The sequence below is a fragment of the Mustela lutreola genome, chromosome X, assembly GCF_030435805.1.
Source record: "Mustela lutreola isolate mMusLut2 chromosome X, mMusLut2.pri, whole genome shotgun sequence".
NCBI lineage: Eukaryota > Metazoa > Chordata > Mammalia > Carnivora > Mustelidae > Mustela > Mustela lutreola.
In genome coordinates this window covers 132354819-132368311 of record NC_081308.1, presented here as the reverse complement: position 1 = coordinate 132368311, position 13493 = coordinate 132354819, and the positions used below count along the sequence as shown (strand labels likewise).

The following is a 13493-nucleotide window of genomic DNA, read 5'->3' as shown; positions in this document are numbered from 1 at the left end:
TAAGGAAGTGGGAAGATTAATTTCTAGGAAACCCTAACAGGATACCTCAGTAACTTGAGTGATCATTTGATGTTTGTGATCATGAATTTTAAAAGGCTGATTGCAGAGCTGCGTGATTTTTCTTCTAAATCATTCTGCTGCCTAACTGCAGGCAAGGAATCAGCTCTTTAATGGGTTTTACCAAGTGAGTGGGTTTTAAGATAAGAATGCAGTTGGAAGTTGGTTTTTCCTCCTCATATTGTACCCAGCCTCAGATCTAGGGACTGCTCTGATGTATCCAGTGTTCCTACTCTTCCGGCACTCCTCCCATTTAAAGCTCATGCAATCAGATAACACTGACTGCCAGCCATCCTTAAACGTGTAATCCTGGTCATGCCTGCCTGTTCAGTGAAGATTTTATCACCTGAGTCACTGTTTTCCTCTTCACTCTTGGGGAATTTAGTACCCAAATGGTGGAATAAGACTGAGGGGAAGCGGTGCCCTCAGCAGACATTCAAATTTCAATTAGTTTGAGAATGTGCAAGGGATACTTCCTGAAACAATTGAAATAACTTTAAGGAAATGGAAATGAAACACCTAACAAGTAGCTGTCTGAGCAATGTTATGGAAAGTCTCTCTGGGCTCAAACCCCTATAATCTGGATATAAAGTTGCTTTTGTCTTCCAAAGATAGATAATCTACACTCTTCCTGTCAGTCCTAGTTGCTTGAGGACTTGATCGTGTATTTCATTTATACTTTCAGATAATATTTAAGAATCAAGCAAGCCGGCCTTATAACATCTACCCTCATGGGATCACTGATGTCAGTCCTTTGCACTCAGGGAGATTGCCAAAAGGTAAGCGGTAGATCAGTTTTATTAAGTCCTACTGACTTGTAGATATATATGAGGTCACGGTCTCAAGAGCACTAAAGTTATAATGGGCCTTACCACAGTTGGTGTGTACTGGATGGTCACTGTCCTTGGTGCTGATACTTTACAATACACACAAGAAAATGCTATAATTTTTGCTTTAAACCGTGACATAATTTTAGAAAAATATGGGGGAAAATACTCCTTCATATTTACTCAGTTATTTACGATTACCAATGCTTCCTATGCCTACCTAAAGATCCAGATTTCCATCCGGCATCACTTCCATTCAGATCACTTCTCTTCAATCTAAAGAATTCCTTTAGCATCCCTTGTAGTGCAAGTATGCTTAGATATAGATTCTCTTAGTTTTATTTTATTTGGAAGTGTCTATTTTGTCCTCACTTTTGAAGGCTAATTTTGCTAGATGGAGAATTCTAGGTTGAGAGGGCTTTTTATTCCTTTGAGCACTTTGAAAAATCTTATTTTACTATCTTCTGGCCTTCATAATGGCTAAATTTAGATTTCATTGAATTATTCTTCCCCTGTATGTTATTGTTTTCTGACTGTGATTTTCTTCATATTTATCCTATTTGCGGTTTGCTGATCTTCCTGGATCCATAAAGTTATATTTTTACAAATTTGGAAAGATCATGGTCATTATTTCTTCAAAAAAAAAAAAATTCTACCCTGTTCTCTGTCTCCTTTCCTGGGTCTCTAATTACATGAATGGTATTTTGGTATTGTCCCACAGGCCTGAATATTTTCACCATATTTTTTTCTTTCTTGATCTTATCTGCAAAATGGATATTTCCTGTTGACCTATCTTCAAGTTCACTGATTTCAAACTGGAATTTCTGAGTCACAGTGTATGTATTTCCGTGTTTAATAGATAGCCACACTTTTGTCCCCAAATGAAGTTATAATTCATACTCCTATATATGAAAGTATAATTTCCCATATTATTGATATCTAGACATTGATAGTTTTTTTAAAAAGATTATTTATTTATTTATTTATTTGACAGAGACTCAGAGAACAAAAGCAGAGGAAGCTGCAAAGGGAGAAGGAGAAGCAGACTCCCTGCTGAGCAGAGAGCCCAACTCAGGGCTTGACCCCAGGACCCTGGGATCATGACCTGAGCTGAAAGCAGACACTTAACCAAATGAGCCACCCAGGTGTCCCTAGACATTGACAGTTTTTAAAAATCCTGCCTATCTGGTGGGTGAAAAGTGATGTCTCAATGCTGTTTTAATTTTATTTTTTATTATTTCCTAATTTTAATTCCAATATAGTTAACATACAGTGTTATATTAGTTTCAAATGTATGATGTGGTGATTCAGTACTTCCATACAACCCCCAGTGCTCATCAGGACAAGTGCCCTCCTTCATCCCCATCATCTATCTCACTCATCCCCCCACCTTGTCTTATCTGGTAACCTCCGTGTGCTCCGTAGTTAAGAGTCTGTCTTGGTTTGCCTCTCTTTTTCCCTTCGCTTGTTTGTTTTGTTTCTTAAATTCCACATATGAGTGAAATCCTATGGCATTTGTCTTTCTCTGACTGATTTTGCTCAGCATAATACTCTCGAGCTCCATCTATGTCATTGCAGATGGCAAGATTTCATCCTTGTTGATGGCTGAGTAATATTCCATATGTGTATGTATACACACACACACACACCCTACATATGCTGATGGACATCTGGGCTTGCTCCACAGTTTGGCTATTGTGGACATTGCTGCTATAAACATTGGAGTGTAGGTGTCCCTTCAGATGACTACATTTGTATCTTTGTAGTAAATACCTAATAGTGCAATTGCTAGGTCATAGGGTAGCTCTATTTTTATGTTTTGAGGAACCTCCATACTGTTTCCCAGGGTGACTGCATCAGTTTGCATTCCCACCATTGTAAGAGGGTTCCTCTTTCTCCACAACTTTGCCAATACTTGCTGTCTCTTGTGTTGTTGATTTTAAAGTGTGAGGTCATCTCTTATTGTAGCTTTGATTTGCATTTCCCTGATGATGAGTGATGATGAACACCTTTTCATATGTCTATTGGCCATTTGGATGTCTTATTTGGAAAATATCTGTTCAGGTCTTCTGCCCATTTTTTAATTGGATGATTCATTTTTGGGGTGTTGAGTTTTATAAGTTCTTTCTAACTATTGGATACTAACCCTTTGTCAGATATGTCATTTGCAAATATCTTCTCCCATTCAGTAGGTTCTCTTTTAGTTTTGTCATTTCCTTTGCTATACACAAGCTTTTTATCTTTTTAAAAACATTTTAAAGTTTAAATTCAATTAATTAACATATAATGTATTATTGGTTTCAGAGGTACAGACCTGTGATTCATGTCTTACATAATACCCAGTTATATTACATCATATGCCCTCCTTAATGTCTATCACCCAGTTACCAGTCCCTCCACACCCCTTCCCCTCCAGCAACCCTCAGTTTGTTTCCTATAATTAAGACTCTCTTATGGTTTGTCTACCTGATTTCCTCTTGTTTTACTTTTCACTCTTTCCACCTATGATCCTCGCTCTTTTGTTTTTAAAATTTCACTTATCTTAAAATCCGCCTCTGATCATTGTCTTTTTCTGATTGACTTATTTCACTTAACTACCCTCTAGTACCATCCATGTTATTGCAAATAGCAAGATTTCATTTTTTATGGCTGTCTAATATTCCATTGCTCGCTTGCGCACACACACACACACACACTCGCTCTCTCTCTCTCTCTCTCTCTCTCTCACACACACACACACACACACCCCACATCTTCTTTATCCATTCGTCTGTCAATGGGCACCTGGGTTCGTAACATAATTTGGCTCTTGTGGGCATTGCTCCTATAAACATTGGGTTGCACCTACCCTTCGGATCACTACATTTGTATCTTCGAGGTAAATACCTAATAGCACAATTGCTAGGTCATTGGGTAGCTCTATTTTAACTTTTCAAGGAACGTCCATACAGTTTTTCAGAGTGGCTGCACCAGCTTGCATTCCCATGAACAGTGTAGGAGGGTTCCCCTTTCTCTGAATCCTCGCCAACATCTGTTGTTTCCTGACTTGTTAATTTTACCCATTCTGACTGGTGTGAGGTGGTATCTCATTGTGGTTTTGATTTGTATTTGCCTGATGCCGAGTGATGTGGAGCACTTTTTCATGTGTCTGTTGGCCATCTGGATGTCTTCTTTGCAGAAATGTCTGTTCATGTCTTCTGCCCATTTCTTAATTGGATTATTTGCTCTTTGGGTGTTGAGTTTGATACGTTCTTTATAGATTTTGGACACTAGCCCTTTATCTGATATGTCATTTGCAAATATCTTCTCCCATTCTGTTGGTTGTCTTTTGGTTTTGTTGACTATTTCCTTTGCTGCATAAAAGCTTTTTACCTTGATGAAGTCCAGTAGTTCATGTGTCTGGGTTTTTTGGCTTGTTTGTTTTTGCTTTTCATATATGGCTTTTATGATATTGAGGTATGTTCCCCCATCTCTATACTACGGAGAGTTTTAATCAAGAAAGGATGCTGTACTTTGTCAAGTGCTTTTACTGCATCTATTGAGAGGATCACATGGTTTTTTGTCCTTTCTTTTATTTATGTAATGTATCACAATGATTGATTCTGGATGTTGAACCAGCCTTGCAGCCTTGCACCCCAAATCCCACTTGGTCATGGTGTATAATCCTTTGAATGTGCTATTGGATCCTGTTGGCTAATATTTTAATGAGAATTTTTGTATCCATGTTCATCAGGGATATTGGTCTGTAATTCTCTTTTTTGGTGGGGTCTTTGCTTTTGGTATCAAGGTAATGCTGACCTCATAGAGTCTGAAAGTTTTCCTTCTATTTCTGTTTTTTGAAACAACTTCAGAAGAATAGGTATTAGTTCTTCTTTAAATGTTTGGTAGAACTGCCTGGGAATCCTTCTGGCCCTGGGCCTTATTTACTGGGATATTTTTGATTACTGCTTCAATTTCCTTTCTAGTTCTGGGTCTGTTCAGATTTTCTGTGTCTTCCTGTTTCAGTTTTGGTAGTCTGTATGTTTCTGGGAATGTATCCATTTCTTCCATATTGCCTAACTTGTTGGCATATAGTTGCTCATAATATGTTCTTAAAATTATTTGTTTTTCTTTGGGGTTGGTTATGATCTTCCCTCTTTCATTCATGATTTTATTAATTTGGGTCCTTTCTCTTTTCCTTTTGGTAAGTCTGGCCAGGTGGTTATCAATCTTATTAATTCTTTCAAAGAACCAGCTCCTAGTTTCATTGATCTGTCTACTGTTCTTTGGTTTCTATTTCATTGATTTCTGTTCTAATATTTATTATTTCTCTTCTCCTGCTGGGTTTAGGCTTTATTTGCTGTTCTTTCCTTAGCTCTTTTAGGTGTATGTTTAGCTTGTATATTTGAGATCTTTCTCATTTTTTTGAGAAAGGTTCCTATTGCTATATCATTCCTTCTTAGGACCAACTTTGCTATATCCTGAAGGTTTTGAACAGTTACATTTTCATTTTCATTTGTTTCCATGATTTTTTAAAATTCTTCCTTAATTTCCTGATTGACCTATTCATGCTTTAGTGGGATTCTCTTTAGCCTCCATGTATTTGAGCTCTTTCCAAAGTTCCTCTTGTGATTGAGTTCAAGTTTCAAAGCATTGTGGCCTGAAAATATGCAAGGAATGATCCCAGACTTTTGGTACCAGTTGAGACCTGATTTGTGACCCAGTATGTGATCTGTTCTGGAGAATATTCCATCTACACTTGAGAAGACTGTATTCTGTTGCTTTAGGATGGAATGCTCTGAATGTGTCTATGAAGTCCATCTGGTCCAGTGTGTCATTGAAAGCCCTTATTTCCTTATTGATCTTCTGGTTAGATTATCTGTCCATTTCAGTGAATGGGATGTTAAAGTCCCCTACTATTATTGTATTATTATCATTGTGTTTCTTTAATTTTGTTATTAATTAGTTTATATAGTTGGCTGCTCCCATATTAGGGGCATATTTACGACTGTTAGGTCTTCTTGTTAGATAGACCATTTAATTATGATGTAATAGCCTTCATCATCTCTTATTACAGTCTTTGGTTTAAGTAGAAGTATTGCTTTCCAGCTTCCTTTTGATGTCCATTAGCATGATAAATGGTTCTCCACCCCCTCACTCTCAATTTGGAGGTGTCTTTGGATCTAAAATGAGTCTCTTACCAACAAACAGCATATGGATGGGTCTTGCTTTTTTATCCAATCTGATACCCTTTATATTTTGATTGGCTCGTTTACATTCAGAGTAACTATTGAAAGATATGAATTTAGTGACATTGTATTACCTATAAAGTCACTGTTTCTGTATAGTGTCTCTGTTCCTTTCTGGTCTGTGTTGTTTTGGGGCTCTCTTTTTGCTTATAGGATCCCTTTTTTACTTCTTGTGGGGCTGATTTAATGATCACAAGTTTTTTTAGTTTCTTTTTGTCCTGGAGGATCTTTATCTTTCCTTCTATTCTGAATGGCAGCCTTGCTGGGTAAAGTATTCTTGGCTGCTTATTTTTCTCATTTGGGACCCTGAATATATCATGCCAGTCCTTTCTGGCCTGCCAGGTCTCTATGGATTGTTCTGCTGCCAATATAATGTTTCTACCATTGTAGGTTAGGGACCTCTTGTCTTGGGGCACCTGAGTGGTGCAGTTGTTAGGCGTCTGCCTTTGGCTCAGGTCATGATCCCAGGGTCCTGGGATCGAGCCCTGCATTGGGCTCCCTGCTCAGCGGGAGACCTGCTTCTTCTTTTCCCACTGCCCCTGCTTGTATTCCCTCTCTGGCTGCCTCTCTTCGTGTCACGTAAATAAAATCTTTAAAAAAAATAAAAGGACCTATTGTCCCAAGCTGCTTTCAGGATTTTCTGTCTCTGAGATTTTTAGGTTTCACTATTATCTGTCAGAGCATTGACCTATTTTCATTGATTTTGAATAGGATTCTCTGTCTTCTGGATTTTAATGCAAGTTTCCTTTCCCAGATTAGGGAAGTTCTCTGCTATAATTTGCTCCAAATATACCTTCTGTCCCTGCTCTCTTTCCTCTTCTTCTGGGATCTCAAATATTCTAATATTTTTTCACTTTATGGTATCACTTATTTCTTGAATTCTCCCCCTGTGATCCAGTAGTTGTCTCTCTTTTTCTAAGCCTCTTTTTTTTCCATCATTTAGTCTTCTATATCACTAATTCTCTCTTCTGCCTCATTTATCCTAGCAGTTAGAGCCTCCATTTTTTATTGCATCTCATTTATAGCCTTTTAAATTTTGATCTGATTATGTTTTCATTCTTTTATTTCTCCAGGGAGGGATTCTCTAGTGTCTTCTATGCTTTTTTTCAAGACCAGCTAGTATCTTTATAACCATTATTCTGAACTGTAGTTCTGACATCTTACTTATATCCATACTGATTAGGTCCCTGGCAGTCCATACTGCCTCTTGTTCTTTTTCTGAGGTGATTTTTTTCATCTTGTCATTCTATCCAGAGAAGAATAGATGAGCAAGAGAACAAAATACTAAAATGGCAACAACAACCCCTGAGAAATATACACTAAACAAATCAGAAGAGACATGAAACTGAAATAAAAAAGAAGGAGAGAAAGAGAGAGAATATAATTAGACAGGTGAACAGAATAGAGCAATATCTCAGACCCTGTGTGTATTTTGGTCTATTTGTTAGAAAACTAGATCCCAAAACTATAAAGAAAGAAAATATTATATATGTATAAAAAGAGAGTTAAATACAATGAAAGGATAGAATATAACTGTAAAAATGGAAATTAAAAGATAAGAAAAAAACCCCAACAATCAAAAAGGAAGCATTATAAGAGCAGAGCAGAGCAATACACTATCTCCTGAGTATATTTTGGTCAGTTTGTTAGAAGAAACTACATCCCAAATCATAAAGAAAGAAAAACTTATACATATTAAACTAAAATTAAATACATTGAAAGGACAGACTGTGACTATAAAGATGAAAATTTAAAAAGACTTTAACAAAACAGAAAAAAGATGCAGAAAAAGAAAAAACAACAACAAAAAGCAGAATATGACCAGACAGATGAATAGAACAGAGCCATATACTAGATTTTAGGTATATTTTGGTCTGTTAGAAGAAACTGCATCCCAAAATTGTAAAGAAAGAAAAAGTTCTACATATATATATATAGACACACACACACACACACACACACACACACACACACACACATATATATATATATACAAAAATAAATAAGATTAAATACAATGAAGGGATAAAATGTAACTGTAAAAATGAAAATTAAAAAAGATTTTAAAAGGAGTTGATAAGATAAGAAATTGGCTCAAAAAGGAAAGAAAATAAATTAACTTTGAAAGACTAAAGAATCATGGAAGGAAAAGTCATGAATTCTAGGTGCTGTATTCCCATAGTTCTGAAGTTTTGCAGTTCTCATCAGTCAGTACACTTGTTCTTGGCTGGATGTTCTTGCTGATCTTCTGGGGGAGGGGCCTGTTGTTGATTCTCAAATGTCTTTGCCTGGGGCCAGGCTGAGTACTCTGCGCAGGTTCTCTTTAGGTAGTTTTTTTCTCTGAACGCTTTCCATACAGCTTTGGAGGACGGGAATGAAGATGGTGGCCTCCCAATCACTGGCACTGGAGCTGAGGGCTCAGGGCCCCACTCCTCAATGTGCCCTCACAGAAAAGCAATCAATCCTCATTTGTGTCTCCCTGGCCTCTGTCCACACTCTGTGCTCACTAGGCCTGTGACCGAGCATTTCTACCTGTGGCACATGACCCCGTTTGGAGTCTCCAAACCCAGCAAACTCCTGCAGCCCACTCCTCAGCTCCATCTCTGTAGCCGGCTTTCCCGGTCCAATACCTGGGAGCTCTGCCACACTCAGGCACCCCTGGTCTTCCTGTGAGCCTGCGGGGGTCACACATCTCTCAGTGGAGCACACTTCTAAAAGTTCTGATTTTGTCCTCCACTGGTCTATCACTTGCCAGGAGCTGGTTGACAGAGGCTCCCTGCCTGCACCCCACACCCCTACAGTTGGTCTTCCTAAATATCATCTCGCATTCAGTTCTCTGCACCCCCTACTTGCAGAAAGTGGTTGCTCTTCTGTTTGTAGAGTTGCAGCTGTTCTTTCCTTCGCTCTCGGGTTGGGTTCACAGGTGTTCAGAAAGGGTTGATAGCTATCTAGCTGAATTCCTGGGACCAGATGAAATTGAGGACTCCTACATCTCCACCATCTTGGACTTTTCTCTTCTGCAAAAGCTTTTTATCTTGATGAAGTCCTAATGGTTCATTTTGCCTTTGTTTCCCTTGCCTTTGGAGATGTATATAAGCAGAAGTTGCTGCGGCTGAGGTCCAAGAGGTTGCTGCCTGTGTTCTCCTCTAGGATTTTGATGGATTCCTGTCTCACACTGAGGTCTTTCATCCATTTTGAGTCTATTTTTGTGTGTGGTGTAAGGAAATGGTCCTGTCTCATCCTTCTGCATGCTTGCCGTCCAATTTTCTCAACACTATTTGTTGAAGGGACTGTCTTTTTCCCATTGCATATTCCTGCTTTGTCGAAGATTAGCTGACCATAGAGATGAGGGTTCATTTCTGGGCTCTCTATTCTGTTCCATTGATTTATGTATCTGTTTTTATGCTGGAACCATACTGTTTTGATCACTACAGCTTTGTAATACAACTTGAAGTCCTCGACACACTTTAACTGCAAAACAATGTGGGAATATTCAACTTATAATAGGTGCAAATTTAGTTTCAATTTATTGAGAAGCCTCACATGTACATATAAATTTGTAAATCCCTTGAAATAACAACACGACTTAGCAATATGTGGCTTGTTACACTCTAATCTACCAATTTAATTTACCAATATGTGGCTTGTTACACTCTAATCTACCAATTTATCTAATTTACCAATATGTGGCTTGTTACACTCGAATCATGGTGTTTTGTGGTTTGGGTGTGGGTAGGTGTGAAACATTTGAAAGATATGCCAATTCTGCCAGGAGAGATATTCAAGTATAAATGGACAGTGACTGTAGAAGATGGGCCAACGAAATCGGATCCTCGGTGCCTGACCCGATATTACTCAAGCTTCATTAATCTGGAGAGAGATCTAGCTTCAGGACTCATTGGCCCTCTCCTCATCTGCTACAAAGAATCTGTAGATCAAAGAGGAAACCAGGTGGGTTCTTGTCTTACCAAGTTCTGGGTTTGATGGACTGATGACGCATATGAACTTCCAGCTATTTCCTATACTTTCTCAGTGTAATGCCCCCCTGTGGTCTGCAGAAAATTTAGTAGTCTGCAGTATTGGCCAATAAAAGAAACAAACTGGGTTTCTCATAGCTGTTTCTGAATTTAGTTAGGTTTAATAAACTTGCCTGCTGGATAGAAAGGGGAGGCTGTCCTATTATATTTCTATAATACTCATTTACAGTCTAAAATTTCACTTTCTAGGGTGCCTGGCTGGATCAGTTGGAGGATCATGTGACTCTTGATCTTGGGGTCATGAGTTCAAGCCCCTCATTGGATGTAGTAATTACTTATATTATAACTAAAACTTAAAAAATTTAAAATTCCACTTTCTGTAACTTATCTTGCTTGTTTTTACATGCTGAACTACTACTCATTTTTAGATGACCCATGCATCTGTGTCAGAGTCTAGACTTCTCCCTTGATGGCTCATGATGGGTGACTCAGAGACACCTCAGAATGAACATATCTGCAGCATCCAGCACAGTGCTTGGCATGTAGTGGGAATTCAATAAGGATTCGTTGAGAAAAATACAGGGAAAGATATAAAATATTTCAGAAATGTTTAAAGAATTTAGACCACTTATGCTGCTTTGAGAAAAGAAAGCTAAATTCTCTGCATAAGGAAAGCCTGGGTGGCACAGTTGGTTAAGCATCCAACTCTTGACTTTGGTTCAGGTCATGATTTCAGGGTTGTGAGATCAATCCCCATGTCAGGCTCTGTGCTTCATGCAGAGTCTGCTAGGACTCTCTCTCTCCTTCTCTCTCTGCCATTCCCCCATCAAAACAAAAAAACAAAATCTTTTTTTAAAAAAGGAAGAAGCCTACTGAACCAATTGCAGAAGCTCATTGCTTAGATCAGAATGACTCATGGCTGTATTGCTGAGGCTGGACCACATGTCAGTTTGGTTATTTATTACATAGGATCTTTACTAGTCTGAGAACATTTCCTTGGGTTAGAGAGTAAAGCATGTGAATTTTAAAACCTGTCGCATGCAAACCCAAAAAGCATAAACTTGGGAAAGTACCTTTCCTGACAAATTTTTTCCTAATTATAGTTTTTCCACCAATTTTTTGGAAGAGGACTGAAATGTAACTCTATATTTTTTAATGTCCTCTCTTCAACATTTTGGTTTCTGTAGTGCCAGATTATGCAAACTGAAATTTATGCATATTAGTGAAGCTTATACATTACATCTTAACAGAATCAATTAGCAAGTAACTAATTCATAACTTTGGTTCATGCATAAACTTCTCTTTTAAAAAGAACTTTAAACTTTTTTAACAGAAAACTTTAGATATTAGTGTTAGTTAACTTTTCATGGCCCATCTTAACTTGTTATTTGATTTCTGTTTTCTGTTTTTAATTTTTTATAGATTGGGAGCTATAGGATAGGAAGCTATAGATAGGAAGGGCTCTTGCTAGATCGAAGTTTAGGAAAGGCATTAATCTTACTTGACTTGACTAACTTGTTCAAGAAAAACACTGAGTAATCACTTGGGTCTTTAAAGAATGAAAGTCCTGTAATCTGAACATGGAGGGAATAAGGCTACAGAGTGTACCAGAAAATCCACCAGCATATGGCCTTGGATCCAGAAGAAACTAGGTTTAGTGGGTCCAGTCACCCTCTCGCCCTGAGGCCACGTTTGCTCTAAAGGGTTAGTCACTGCTGGTAGCAGCCACGCCTACACCCTGCCCCGTTATGTGTGTAACAGTGGCGCGACGGGGAAATTGGAACCGAACTGAGGGATTCAGTATTTATTCAGTATTTATTAATCGTTTCCACGCAGACTACTAATTCTTAGGCAACAATACTGATAGCATTTCTTTCTTTCAATATGTGTCATTAACAGATGATGTCAGACAAGAGAAATGTCATCCTGTTTTCTGTATTTGATGAGAATCGGAGCTGGTACCTCACAGAGAATATGCAGCGTTTCCTCCCCAGCACAGACGCTGCACTGCACCGTGACCCAGACTTCCAGGTCTCTAACATCATGCACAGTAAGTAAAGCTGAGCTCGAGTGCAGGTGACACATTAACTCACATGCTGTGCGACAGTCCTATTTCCTTAAAAACTGTTACCTGGGGACTCCTGCGTGGCGAAGTCAGTTAAGCATCTGACTCTTGGTTTCCAGTTAGGTCACGGGATCGGGTCCTGTGTCCAACTCCGTGCTCAGCAGGGACTGTGCTTGAGATTCTCTCTCCCTCTGCCTCTGCCCCTTCCCTGTACACAAGCTCTCTCTCTCACTCTCTCTCAAATAAATAAATCTTTTAAAAATTAGGGACACCTGGGTGGCTCAGTCATTGGGCATCTGCCTTCGGCTTGGGTCATGATCCCAGGCTCCTGGGATCAAGCCCCGCATCGGGCTCCCTGCTCAGCCAGGCACCTGCTTCTCCCTCTCCCACTCCCCCTGCTTGTGTTCCCTCTCTCTCTCTGTCAAATAAATAAATAAAATCATTTTTTAAAAATAAAATAAATAAAAATAAAAATTGATATATATGAATGTGTACAATTTTATTTAAAGGCTTAAATATAATCATATACTGCATATATTTTTTTCTTTTAGAAGGCATTTCAAAGGGTAAATAAAATGAGACACAACTTTCATTTACCCAAATACACATAGTCCATACCTGATATAAAATGCACTCGGGGTTCCTAGCTGGCTCAGTTGGTAGAATGTGCAACTCTTAAACTCACAGTTGTAAGTTTGAACTGCTTATTGGGTGTTCAACTAAAATCTTTTTTAAGATGCTTTTAAGGGACTCCTGGGTGGCTCAGTAGATTAAAGCCTCTGCCTTCGGCTCAGGTCATGATCCCAGGGTCCTGGGATCGAGCACCACATCGAGCTCTCTACTCAGCGGGGAGCCTGCTTCTTCCTCTCTCTCTGCCTGCCTCTCTGCCTACTTGTGATCTCTGTTTGTCAGATAAATAAATAAAATCTTTTTAAAAAATAAATAAAAATAAAAATGCTTTTAAATGCACTCAATTGGTAAGTTACACATAAAATACAAAGGGAATGCAATTTTACACATATAAACCAATTGCCAACTATAGCAACTCAAGTCAAATTAATCAACACACTTTACATTAAAAAAAACACACCTTTTTCCCAGCTTTACTGACAAATAAAAATTGTATATATTTAAGGTGTACAACATGATGTTTTTTGTGTCTACTTGGCTGCCTCCTCCCTTTTATCTCTCTGTTTCCTTCCGTGTTACACCTTCCACTAACCTTTTCATGTCCAGTGTTAACCCATGTTAAAATTTTCTACATGATTATATAATCATACACACACACACACACACACACACACACACACACACACACGTAGTCTTAGTCTGCTAGGCC

The 13493-nt window shown here is 38.5% G+C and overlaps 1 protein-coding gene and 1 long non-coding RNA gene across 6 annotated transcripts in view; one reads left to right on the top strand and one right to left on the bottom strand.

The window, feature by feature from the left end:
- Positions 1–13493, bottom strand: part of LOC131820885 (uncharacterized) — a 211335-nt gene that overhangs the window by 63646 nt on the left and 134196 nt on the right. The gene's annotated exons all lie outside the window — the stretch shown is intronic.
- The window catches only part of F8 (coagulation factor VIII), a 111116-nt gene that overhangs the window by 39700 nt on the left and 57923 nt on the right, over positions 1–13493 (top strand). For 3 of the 5 annotated variants that reach the window (XR_009349817.1, XM_059156715.1, XM_059156714.1), the window contains exons 10-12: positions 743–836; positions 9849–10063; positions 11989–12139. Coding sequence is in view for 4 of the 5 variants with exons in the window: in XM_059156715.1 (XP_059012698.1) it covers positions 743–836; positions 9849–10063; positions 11989–12139 (460 nt within the window). In the remaining variant the exon portion in view is untranslated. Of the gene's footprint in view, positions 1–742; positions 837–9848; positions 10064–11988; positions 12559–13493 lie in introns of those variants that run through there. The other 2 variants (XM_059156716.1, XM_059156717.1) reach the window with 2 other exon arrangements.